The sequence below is a fragment of the Phyllostomus discolor genome, chromosome 9 (assembly GCF_004126475.2).
Source record: "Phyllostomus discolor isolate MPI-MPIP mPhyDis1 chromosome 9, mPhyDis1.pri.v3, whole genome shotgun sequence".
NCBI classification, from domain to species: domain Eukaryota; kingdom Metazoa; phylum Chordata; class Mammalia; order Chiroptera; family Phyllostomidae; genus Phyllostomus; species Phyllostomus discolor.
In genome coordinates this window covers 88,702,849-88,715,112 of record NC_040911.2, presented here as the reverse complement: position 1 = coordinate 88,715,112, position 12,264 = coordinate 88,702,849, and the positions used below count along the sequence as shown (strand labels likewise).

Genomic DNA, 12,264 nt, shown 5'->3' with positions numbered 1-12,264 from the left:
GCCAGCAGAGGGCGCAGGGGCGCACCTCAGCAACAGGAGGGCCTCTGCAGAGGAGTTTTGGTTCTTCCCCCCAACACCCCCATACACCACCTCCCCCACAACACCCTCGCCCTTCTCGGCCCCTTTTGCCACACACCAGCCACCTGTCCTGAGCCGTCTCTGGACTGACCAGAGCAAAGAGCAAAGCCTCCAACCTGGTCCCTGTGTTGCCCTGGGCAGCCCCCTGGACCTCTGGGTCTCAGTTTCCCCCTACAGTCCTTTACCTCTAGGCCCCTTTAAACTCTGCATCTGATGCACTGTGCACCACACTTTCCAGTTTATAAAGCTCTTCCCACCCACAGCCTCCAGGAAATTCCAGAGTCCCCAAAGCCAAGTAACCCATAGACCCTTCCCCTTTAGTGAGCAAAAGAGACAGCAGCCCCAAGAGGGGGTGTCGCTGCCCCAGGACACCCAGCCCTCCCAGCAGAGCAGCCAGGGCCCAGCCGGGAAGGACAAACGTGTCCTGGAACGCTCTCTCCCAGGCCCACTGACCAGCCAGGGGCCCCGCCCTCTGCGGGGAGGTGACTGTGTCTGAGGAGTTGAAGCCGCCGAACAGCTTGGGCTCAGCGGCCGCAGGGGAGAACGCCGTGTTGGGGCCTCGGTGGCCGTCGGCGGAGGCCGGCTTGCTGGGCGTCTGGGAGGTGGGGAAGGCACCCCCGCTGCCGCCACCATGGGTGTTCTCAGCAGGCTCCAGGCTTCGGCGCCGCTGGCTGGCATCCTTGGGCTTGCTCTTGTTGCTGCCCATGGTCCTGGCTGGAGAATAGAGAGGATTTGGGGGTGAAGGAGGAGGGACTCTGGGAGCAGGCAGGGCTGCCTGGGCCCCTTAGACAGCCTCCACCCCGACCCATTCTACAGATGGGGAATCTGGGGCCCAAAGAGGGGTACTAACCTCTTTGGGTAAGTTAGCCTTTCAGAGCCTCGGTTTCTTCATTCGTAAAATGGGAATAATCATGTCGCCCATAAAGCGCTTCCTTGGTACAGGACCAAGCGTAAAAGAAACCTCATAATCAGAAGCTCTAGCCTCTCCCACATCCCTCTGAGTCACTGTTTCTGACTCTTGTGGGCAGGGACAATATCTGAGTCATGTCTATATCCCAGGCACTTAGCACATAGGAGAGGGCTCACTGAGGGTTTGTTGAGTGAATACATGACTGACTGAAATTGTCTAATACCAGGGGGAGGGGTGTTAAAAGGTGCGACCAAATTAGGAATACAGCAAGCAGCTGAAAAGAGAGATGGGTGGGAGCTCAGCCCAGCCCCAGGGCCTTTGCACATACTGTTCCTTCTGCCTGCATGCTCCTCTGTGACCAGTTCACCAGGGTAACTCGTGCCTCCCTCAGTTGTCAGTTCATAAGTCACCTCCTTGGGAAGTGTTCCCCAAATCCTTTCACTGGTTTAAGTCCCTGTGACTTTTGTGCCTCTCCTTAGTAACACATGACCCAGTTTCCACTTAACTTGTATTTGTGCAATTATATGATCATTGTCATGGGCTTTTCATCTCTCTAGTACCTAGCACAGAGTGTGGCACACAGTAGGTGCTCAATAAACAGCTGAACGAAGAGATTTCTGAGCCAGAATCTGGCAGGTCCAGAGATCAGGAAGCACAGAACACCAAGCTGCAAACTCCCCAGTGATGCCCACTGCCCTGCCATGCCCTTCTGCCTCCCAATCCCCCACCCGTAGGTCCTCGCTGGCCCCGGCTCCCACCGCCCCTCCCCGCTCCCTCATCTTGGCAGCCCTGATGGGTCATCACCTCACCTGGTGGAAGGCAGGGGCTGTCCCAGAAGGACCTGGGAGGCAGCCTGAGGTCTCAACAAACACCAGGTGCGGAGTCAGGGGCCGTGGACTGGACAGAGGCCCTGTTCCACCTCTTCCCACTGCGTGACCCAAGGCAAGTCACTTCCGCTCTCTGGGCCTCAGCGTCCTCATCTGCAGAGCAGGGATAGAGCAAACTCTCAGGACCATGGTGAGGGTGTGATGAGAAAGAGAAGTCACCGTGACCGTGACTCGTGGGTCATGATCTGTCGGGCTCTGATGCTGGCGGGCCTGACAACAAGAGCTTCCAGACCTGACATCCCCTGCCACCCTCCCAAAGCAGGCTACGAGCATGAGCAGGGCTGGACGGGGCCCGGGCTGTTAAGGAGGAGCTCTGGAACCAGACTCTCCGGCTCAGAGGCCGGCTGTGCCCCCATCAGCTGTGTGACCTCAGGCAAATGACCTAACTTTTCTCTGCCCCTCGTTTCTTCCTCTGAATGGGCTGGGGCCACTGTGATAACCGAATGAGGCAAACTGAGAGAATGCTGGGAACCTGCCAAGTCAGCTATCACTGATCGTGTGTGACTCCGGACACGTGTCTGGGTGGGCTCTGGCTGTTCTCCGGGAGTGCAGCCGGCCCTGGAGTCAGTCCGGAATTTCCTCTGGGAGCCCTTGGATGGGGAAAAGCCCCCTTGACCGGGCGGGCCTCAGGCAGCACCGGTAGCCCGGCTCTGTGACCCCACTCCCTGTCTAAACCTCAGCCAGTCCCTGCGCCCTCTGGGCCTCCGCCTGCGGTGCTACACAATGGGGGTGTGGCCTGATGCTCCCTGGGGTCCATCCAGCTCAGAGAATGTAGGGCTGGGGAGGCCCTGGGGAGACCTGCTCAATGGCCCAAAGGATCACCAGGGCCTCCCGAGGGACCAGGGGGCCTGGGGACAGGAATGGACAATTTCTGTGGCGAGCCAATCCATTGAGGTCATGGTGCCCCTCGGCACTCCTATGGTTGGCGTCCTGGGGGACTCACGACCTGGTTCCCTGCATTCCCAGGCTTGCCGGAGGCTGAGTCCCAGCAGCCTACCCCCAGCTCACTTGCTCCCTGGCACAGCATTTACAGCGCCCACTGTGCAGCTGGCCTCTGTCAGTCACTGCAGCGGGACACAGAGAGGGGCTGGCCAGGCCCTGCCTCAGAGGGCTCATGCCCTGACAGGGGACTTGTTCATGGGACTTCGAGGCAAAATAAAAATTGTAAAAAATATATTAAATTTTTTTAAATGAGGAACTTAAGAGCCCAGATTTTCTTTACAATGAACTAAATTGTGAAGAGCGAGCCCCCTGTCACTGGAAGTAACCAAGAACAGGAGCTAGGGTACGTGGCTAATGTGCTGTGGAGGGAGAGGGAGAGTCAGCACTGGGCCTTGGAGGCTCTTCCAGCACCAGCTTGATATATGTTCCCTCTTGGAAAGGGGTGAAGGGAAAAGAGAGCCCCTGGCCCCCAAGCCTTACACTAACCAAGAAGACCACTCCCCACGGGAGCATCAGAAGAAGCATAAGAGGCCTTTCAAAGCCAGGTGAAGGTGGCCCCGGGCCCCTCATTGCCATGTTGGCTAGTTTGTGGGGTTTGGTTTCTTGTGGCGGGGGGGACCTTGTGGTTGATCTCAATTATACACATAGCAGGTGTCTGTGGAGAGGCAGGCAGGTGGAGGCGCAGAGCCGGCACCCTGGGGCAGACTCCCTGTGTTTGAATCCCTGTCCTGCCACCGTGGCATGGGGCCCCGAGCCTCAGGCTGCTCCTCTGTCACTGGAGGTCACAACGGCACCACGCCACGGGGCTGCGGGAGAGTCAGTGAGGCAAGTGCACAGCCAGTTTCTTCCTGGGGTCACATGCAGGTGGGGCTGTAAACTGGGGTCCATGGAGTGCCCTGGGCTGTAGGCTCCCTGCAGGCGGGGCCAGAGCCGATTCATCTCCATACACCCGGAGACCAGCAAGGCCCCTCCCTACAAGGTGACCGGGAAATATGTGCAGAATAGATAAAAGACTGAAGAGCGCAGACACCTATTTGCATCCTGCTTTGCTCCTGCAACTTCACGCTGTAGAGAACAAGTATCATTTCTGCAAGTATCATAGTCAAACCCTCCCAGAGCCCGGACCTTGTGCCGATCCCTGCTACAAGCACCTGGCAAATACTGACTCATCGCATCCCCACAATAATGTAGGAGGCAGACACTCATTGTGTCCCTATTTTACTGATGAGGAAACTGAGGCACAGAGAGGTTGAAGAACTTGCCTGAGATCACACAGCAAGGGTGTGACTGAAAAGAAATAGGAGCAGGAGAACGCAATGGCCGGCAAGAATCGGGACTTGCTCGTGGGGTCCTGTGGAGGAACTCACAGACCCCACTTGCTGCCCTCGGGACCCCGCTCATGGAACAGCCAGACACCCTTGGCAGGCAGCGCCCTGAGTGGGCAGGGCAGTCAGCCCCACTCCTAAAGAAAGCTGGAAGTTCCGGGCTTCTGACAAAGCAGAGAGGCTGAGGAAGGACAGGCACATTTGGGGTGGGGTCTGGTCCCTGCAGGGCCGCTACCAGGCTGTGGGACCTCAGGAGAGACTGTCCTCCTGGGCCTCTGTCCCCTTTCTCAGGGCAGGGCCCCATCTCAGGGCCCAAACGCCCAGTCACCGTGAGTTGCTCCTTTGAGAACGGCCAGCCCCACATCTCTCCCACCACTTGCACACTCCAAGGCAGAAATAGACCCTGGGGGCCCCAGGGGAAGTGGCAGGGGCTCCATACTGGGGTGCCTGAGGTTCCAAGAGGAAGAGGGCCCCTTCCTCTGGGGAGCTGCTCCCAACCACAAGCTCTAGACAGAGGGCCCAAGCTGTCGCTCCCAGGAGAGGTGTGAGGATGCAGCCCTACAGCGTGGCCCCCTCCGTGTCCCCAGCGCTTCATGCTCAGCGGGTCCCAACCTGACCTGGCATCTCTCCCTAAGGCTGGCCACGCCCCCCCCAACATTGCTGTCAGGGCTCATTTCCCATCCTCCCCCTATCTTTCTCAAATGCATCCTCTCCCACCCTATCTCCATCCCCACAGGCCAGGCCCCCCTCATCCTGGCAGGGGTGGGCCCTCCAGTGTACCCTCCTCCCAGCAAAAGCATCTCTGTAAACCACACAGACAACTCCGCAGAGTGGGAGCTGCTGCCCCCCTCGCCCACAGCACCCCCTGCAGAGAGCGCCTTGCTGGCTCTCAGCTCCCCCACCCACACTGCTCCAGGCACACAGATGCTCACAACATCCAGAAGAGGCCAGAAAAGACTGCTGTTTAGTCGTGCCATACCCACTCCCTCCTTCCTGACTCTGAAGAACATCACTTCCACCTCTTCTAAGGGTGGAAGGGAGGCCCGGAGCTTAGGAGTTAAGAATAAGGACTCCAGTCAGGCCTGGATTCCAGTCCTGGCTCTACTACTTACTAGCTAAATCTTCTTCGACAAATCACTCCACCTCTCAGTTTCCTCCTCTTTAAGGTACCCCCTTATCTATGGGGGTACTAAGAAACCTGACATCTAAGAATTAAGTGACAGAGTCTGTGTGCAGACGACACAGAATAAGTACTCAGTAAACAAGGCACAGTGTTGTTTTAACCATCACAGGCAATAAAAGCGACAACGTAAGAGGAAGCAGAAGTTGGGTAGCAGGGCCTTGAATGCCGAGCATAGAGCTGAGAACTCAACAAGCAGTTGAGCAATACTCAACTGTCCTGACAGCACAGTGAAGTGGGAACTAGAACTGCGCCCCTTTTATGGATGGGACTCAGGTTCAAAGAAGCCAGAACTTTGAGGAGAAGCCAGAAGCCTGAAGCCACACAGCAAGTGAGTGCAGCAGAAACAGGATGCTCAAGGTTCAGGAGATGGTGTCAGGATGCACCTCTGGTGGCCCAGTCAGTATGCTGACAGACCCCAGTGCCCCAGGCACCTCCCCTACCCCACCGCCATCACCACCCATGCAGCTGGGAGCATGGAAGGAAGGGAGGAAGAAGCATCATGAAGGACTCGAAAAGACAGGCCTATAGCCCCAGTGCCAGAATCAGAGGCCAGCTGGCCGCTTCCTAGCCATGCAGCCTGCAGAGGGCTTCAGTGTACCCTCATCCAGGAATCAGCATAACTGTTCCTAGGTCACTGGCCTTGTCGGGGGGGAAACATGAGCTACAAAGTGCCTGGTCCATAGGAGTTGCTCAATGGGTATCAGCTATTACCATCATTGTGTTGGAGTTTTTTCAGACCCCGCTCCCTTTTCTAATCACTCTTACGATTAGGCAGACTTCCAAAATTCCTACTATGTGCCAAGCCTTGTGCATGGCCCTAGAGGGATGGTCTGGAGGAGTTGCTGGGAGCCCAGGCCTACAAAAGCCACATTATAGGGGAAGAGTCCAGAAAAGACAAGCATGTCCACCAACTCACCTTACTCTAAGATACTTGTCAATGCAATGAGCTAAGAAAAAGAAATGGAAGAAATAAAATGGAATTAGAAAAGAGAAGGTATTATCATTTGCAGGTGTTATCAATGCAGATCTGGGAAATACAAGAGAATCTGCTGCAAAACTATTCGAGACAAAGCTAACTAAGTAAAGTGGTAGGAAAGTAAAAGGCAATATCCCAAAATCAACAATGTATTTATATACCAAGAGCAATCAGAAAATAAATGAAAGAAAGCCTAGCCCTATAAAAATATCAGTTCTTCCTAAATCAATCTAAACATTGATACCAATAAAACCCCTACAAGATTTTTTTAAACTAGGAAATTCAATTTTAAAGTTTATAAGTAAATGTATGTGAGTAGCCATGAAAATCCTAGAAAGAAGAGTAATGAGAGGGAAATAGCCCAACCAGAGAGTAAAAATTACTGTAAAATCACAGTACTTAAAACTGTGTGATGGCCGCACAAAAACAGACAAATCAAGGGAACAGTAAAGAGGGCCCCCAAAATTGGCCCAAAGACACAGGAATTTAACATATAATAAAAGCAGCATGTCATACCAGCAAGAAAAAGACAGGCTATTTTTAAAGTAGAGTCAGGACCAGTGATCTGCCATCAGGAGCCAATCAAGTTGGATCTCCGCCTCACCCCATATGCCTGTAAATTCCAGATCATTCTGAGTCCCACAAAAACAAAACCATAAAGCTCTAAAAAGGGGACAGGAGAATAAATTTTCTAATCTCAGAGTAGGAAGAGCATTTCCACACATGGTACAAAACATGAGAATCATTCTTAAAATGATAAATCAATCCATGCAAAAATCTAAAATGTCTGCATGGCTCAATAAATATCATAAATTCAAAAGACAAACAACAAACTAAGAAAAATATTTGTAATTTATACAATAAACAAGAGGTTTTTTGCCTTTATATTGAGCTCCTACAAAGTAAAAAAATAAATAACCACTGACAGCAAAAACCAAATGACTCTTAAACATATGACAACATGCTCGACCATACTTAGCAGGTTAATGCACATTAAAACTACACAGGCTACCCAACCACCTCAGACTACACATTCTTTCAAGTTCAAATGGTCCAGGATAGACCTTATGCTAAGCCATAAAACAAGCCTCAATAAATTCTGGAGTGAAATCATACACAGTATATTAATGACCACAAAGGAATGAATTAAGAAATTAATAACAAAGAAATTTGGGAAGTTATAAATATGTGAAAATTAATACATTCCTCAATAACCAATGAATCTAAAGAGAAATCACCAAAAAAAAGTAGAAAATACTTTGAGATGAACGAATATGAAGACACAACATATCAAAATGTATGGGATGCAATAAAAGAAAACTTAAGGGAAATTTATAGTTGTAAAAGCCTACTTGGAAAAAAGGAGAAAGTCTCAAATCAGTAATATACCCTTCCACTTTAAGACAATGGCAAAAGAATTAGAGTGTCATCCCCAGAAGCCAAGGTTGCATGTTCAATCCCAGGTCAGGACACATACAAGAATCAACCAAAGAGAATCTCCACCCTTGAACCATGGCCCAATTTGTCCATCACCTTGCACTGAAGGCCCCCACACTGGTAAACATTGCTGGACTTACTCAAAGTCTCAAAGGGCCACATTTTGGCCCTATGCCAAGGTTGAGCTGATTCCTCCAACCCCTGCTGAGATCCTACAGCTATTCAGAGCTTGTGAAAAGAGAGCCCACAGCGCTCAGACTGGTGGCTGCAAACAGCTCACTCTTGAGGAAGCTCTGCCGAATGGTCTGGTGGCCACTGAGGTGCAGACGTGGTTTTACGTCGGCGAGATCACAGGCAAGTGGGGTGTCGTTGGCTGTAATGTTCAAAGACCAGTCATCTGTTTTATTTTGGTTTATTATTTGAACATTCTTGGACCATGAGTGATCAGAATAGTATTTGAATTTAAAAAAAAAGATATGTTAAAAAAAGAATTAACCAAAGAATGTATAAAAAATGGAACAACAAAATCAGTATTTCTCTCTCTCTCTGTGTGTCTCTCTCTAAAATCTATCAATCAATCAATCAATAAAAGACACTGGCAAAAGAAGAGCAAACAAATCCTAAAGCAGGACTTCTGGCCAAGATGGAGGTGTAGGTAGATATGTTTTGCTTCCCCGCACAACCAAAAGAAGGACAACAACAAATTTAAAACCATAAAAAAACCAGAATTGCCAGAAAATCGAACTGTATGGAAGTCCCACAACCAAGGAGTCAAAGAAGAAACATTCATCCAGACTGATGTGCTGAGGCCAAGAAATACAGCCCAAATGAAAGAACAGATCAAAACTCCAGAAAAAGAACTAAGTGATGAGGAGATAGAATTCATCTGAATTCTATCAGATGCAGAGTTCACCACACTGGTAATCAGGATGCTCACAGAAATGATAGAGCACGGTTGCAAAATAGAAGAAGTGAAGGCTATGCAAAGTGAAATAAACAAAAATATACAAGGAACCAACAGTGACAGGAAGGAAACTGGGACTCAAACCAATGGCTTGGACCAGAAGGAAGAAATAGACATTCAACCAGAATAGAGTAAAGAAACAAGAATACAAAAAAAAAAAAAAATGAGGAGAAGTGTAGAAAACTCTGGGACAATTTTAAACGTTCTAATATCCGAATCATAGGAGTGCCAGAAGAGCCAGAAATTGAAAACTTATTTGAAAAAAATAATGAAGGAAAAATTCCCTGATCTGGCAAAGGAAATAGACTTCTAGGAAGTCCAGGAAGCTCAGAGAGTCCCAAACAAATTGGACCCAAGGAAGCACACACCAAGACACATCATAATCACATTACCCAAGATTAAAGATAAGGAGAGAATCTTAAAAGCAGCAAGAGAAAAGGAGACAGTTACCTACAAAGGAGTGCCCATAAGGCTATTAGCTGATTTCTCAAAAGAAACTTTGCAGGCCAAAAGGGGCTGGAAAGAAGGATTCAAAGTCATGAAAGGCAAAAACCTACATCCAAGATTGCTCTATCCAGCAAAGCTTTCATTTAGAATGGAAGGGCAGATAAAGTGCTTCCCAGATAAGGTCAAGTTAAAGGAGGTCATCATCACCAAGCCATTATTATATGAAATGTTAAAGGAACTTATCTAAGAAAAAGAAGATCATCAAAAATATGAACAGTAAAGTGACAACAAACTCACAACTATCAAAAACTGAATCTAAAAAACAAAAACAAACTAAGCAAACAACTGGAACAGGAACAGAATCACAGAAATGGAGATCCTTTCTGGAACGTTATCAATGGGGAGAACGAGGGGGACAGTAGGGGAAAAGGTACAGAGAATAAGAAGCATAATTGGTACAAAATAGACAGGAGGAGGTTAAGAACAGTATAGGAAATGTAGAAGCCAAAGAACTTACATGTACAACCCATGGACATGAGCTAAGGGGGGAGAATGCTGGTGGGAGGGGCAGTGCAGGAAGGAGTGGGATAAAGGGGAGAAAAAATGGGACAACTATAATAACATAATCAATAAAATATATTTTTAAAAAATCCCAAAGAAACAAAAAGGAAAAATTAAAGTAGAAATTAATGAAATATAGAAATAAAAAATCATAGAGAAAATCAACAAAACCAAAAAGGTTGTTCTTTGAAAAGATCAACAAAATGGACAGACTTTTATCTAGACCAACCAACAGAGAAGGAGATAAGACTCAAATTACTAAAACCAGGAATGAAAGAGAGGATAATGCTACCAACCTTACAGAAAAAAAGGCTGGAAGAGAGCGCCATGGACTCTCCACACCCACAAATTAGATTCCTTGGATGAAATGGACGAATTCCTACAAAAACACACACTACACCAAAACTAAGACAAGACAGAAAATCGAAGTTAAAACAAGAGATTGGATTCGTAGTTTTTAAACTTCTCACAAAGAGAAATCCAGGCGCAGATGGCTTCACTGGTGAATTATCCCAAACATTTAAAGAAGAAATAATACCACTTCTTCACTCAGGAACCCTTCCCACGGGTTCTATGAGGCCAGTAGTACCCTAATCCCCAAACCAGGCAAAGACAGCATGAGGAAACCACAGGCCACTCTCTCTTAGGAGCATAAGATGTAAGTATCTTCAACAAAATACCAGCAAACTGGATCCAGTAATATATAAAAAGAATTATACATCATAACCAAATGAAAATGACCCCAAGAATAGAAGGTTGGTTTAACTTCTGAAAAGCAATTAATGTAATAAAACCATACCAACAGAATAAAGGATAAAAAACATACATAATAATCTTGAGAGATGCAGAAAAAAGTATTTGACAAACCCCAACACCCTTTCATGACAAAAACACTCAACAAACTAGAAATACACGGGATCTCCTCAACCTGATTACGGGCATCTATGAACAACCCACATCTAACATCAGACTTAATGGTGAAGCACTGAAGGGCTCCCATAAGGCCAGGAACAAGACAAGAACGTCCACTCTCACCACATTTATTCAGCACTGCACTGGAGGCTCCAGCCAGGGCAATAAGGAAAGAATATGAAATAAGAGATGTCCAGATTAGAAAGAAAGAAGTAAAACTATCTCTATTTGCAGATGACATGATCTTCTCTAGAAATAAATTTCTAAGGATTCCACTAAAAAAATTATTACAACTAATAAACAAGTTTAGCAAGTTACAAGATCAATATATAAAAACAAATTGTTTTTCTATATGCTAGCAATAAACAATCCAAAAATAAAATCAAGAAAGCTATTTACAATACCAAAAGAATATGTAGGAATAAGGTTAACAAAACAAAGTACAAAACTTAAACTCTGAAAACTACAAAAATCGTTAAAAGAAAGTAAAGATCTAAATAAACAGAAAGACATCCCATGTTCATGGATTGGAAGATTAACCGTTACTAAGACGGCAAGAGTCCCCAAACTGATTCACACATTCAACACAATCCCTATCAAAATCCCAGCTAGGTACTCGGTAAAAACTGAAAAACTGATCCTAAAATTCATACAGAAAGTTAAGGAACTCAGGATAGCCAAAACTATCTTGAATGAAAAACAACACTTCTCAATTTGAAAACTTGCGGTGCCCTGGCCAGTGTGTCTTAGTTGGTTGGAACATTGTCCTGTAGACCAAAAGGCCGCAGGTTCAATTCCTGGTCAGGGCATATACCCAGGTTGAGAGTTGGATCCCCCATAGGGGCACATCCAAGAAGGCAATCAATCGATGTTTCTGTTTTTCTGTCTGTTTCTCTCTCCCTGCTCTTCTCCTCCCTCTCTCTAAAAGCAATTTTTAAAAAGTCCTCAGGTAAGAATTATAAATAAAAAAGATTATGTAGAAAAAAAAACTTCCAGTAATCAAGATTATGTGGCCCTGGCATGTGTGGCTCAGTGAACTGAGTGCCAGCCTACAAACCAAGACGTCAATGGTTTGAATCCTGGTCAGGGCACATGCCTGGGTTATGGGCCAGGTTCCCACTTGGGAGGTGTGCAAGAGGCAACCTATCAATGTTTCTCTCACACGTCAATGTTCCTCTTTCTCCCTCCCTTCCCCTCTTTCTAAAAATAAATAAATAAAATCTCTGAAAAAAAAAGACTGTGTGGTATTTGTAAGAACATAAGCACCCCTATGTTCATTGCAGCGTTATTTACAATCACCAAGATATGGAAGCAGCCCGAGCATCCATTAGTAGATGAGTGGCTAAACTATGGGACAGTTACACAGTGGAATTCTACTCGGCCGAATTCATTTCACTCATATGTAGAATCTAATGAACAACCTGAACTAACAAGCAAAACAGAGACCGACTCACGGAGACCAGGAAGACAGCCAGTGCAGGGCAGGGTGGGGAGTTGGGAGGGAAGGGGGTGGAGGGATTGAGAAGGGAAAAAGGACTAGGATGGACAGGACAACAGTGTGGTGACTGCTAGGGAGGGGGGCGTGGCGGGGGTATAAGGGGGCTAAATTGCAATGGAAAAAACACAATTTAAAAAAGTCCAT

General features: G+C 47.5%; 1 protein-coding gene and 1 pseudogene across 4 annotated transcripts in view; one reads left to right on the top strand and one right to left on the bottom strand.

The window, feature by feature from the left end:
* SRC (SRC proto-oncogene, non-receptor tyrosine kinase) overlaps window positions 1–12,264 on the bottom strand; it is a 54,890-nt gene that overhangs the window by 19,270 nt on the left and 23,356 nt on the right. For 3 of the 4 annotated variants that reach the window (XM_028524251.2, XM_036009810.1, XM_028524250.2), the window contains exons 3-4: window positions 1,798–1,968; window positions 532–792 (exon numbers count right to left, since the gene is read on the bottom strand). In XM_028524251.2, coding sequence (XP_028380052.1) covers window positions 532–784 — 253 coding nt within the window. In that variant the 5' untranslated portion in view covers window positions 785–792; window positions 1,798–1,968. The remainder of the gene's footprint in view (window positions 1–531; window positions 793–1,797; window positions 1,969–12,264) is intronic. The other variant, XM_036009809.1, reaches the window with a different exon arrangement.
* LOC114506116 lies at window positions 7,814–8,178 on the top strand (annotated as a pseudogene).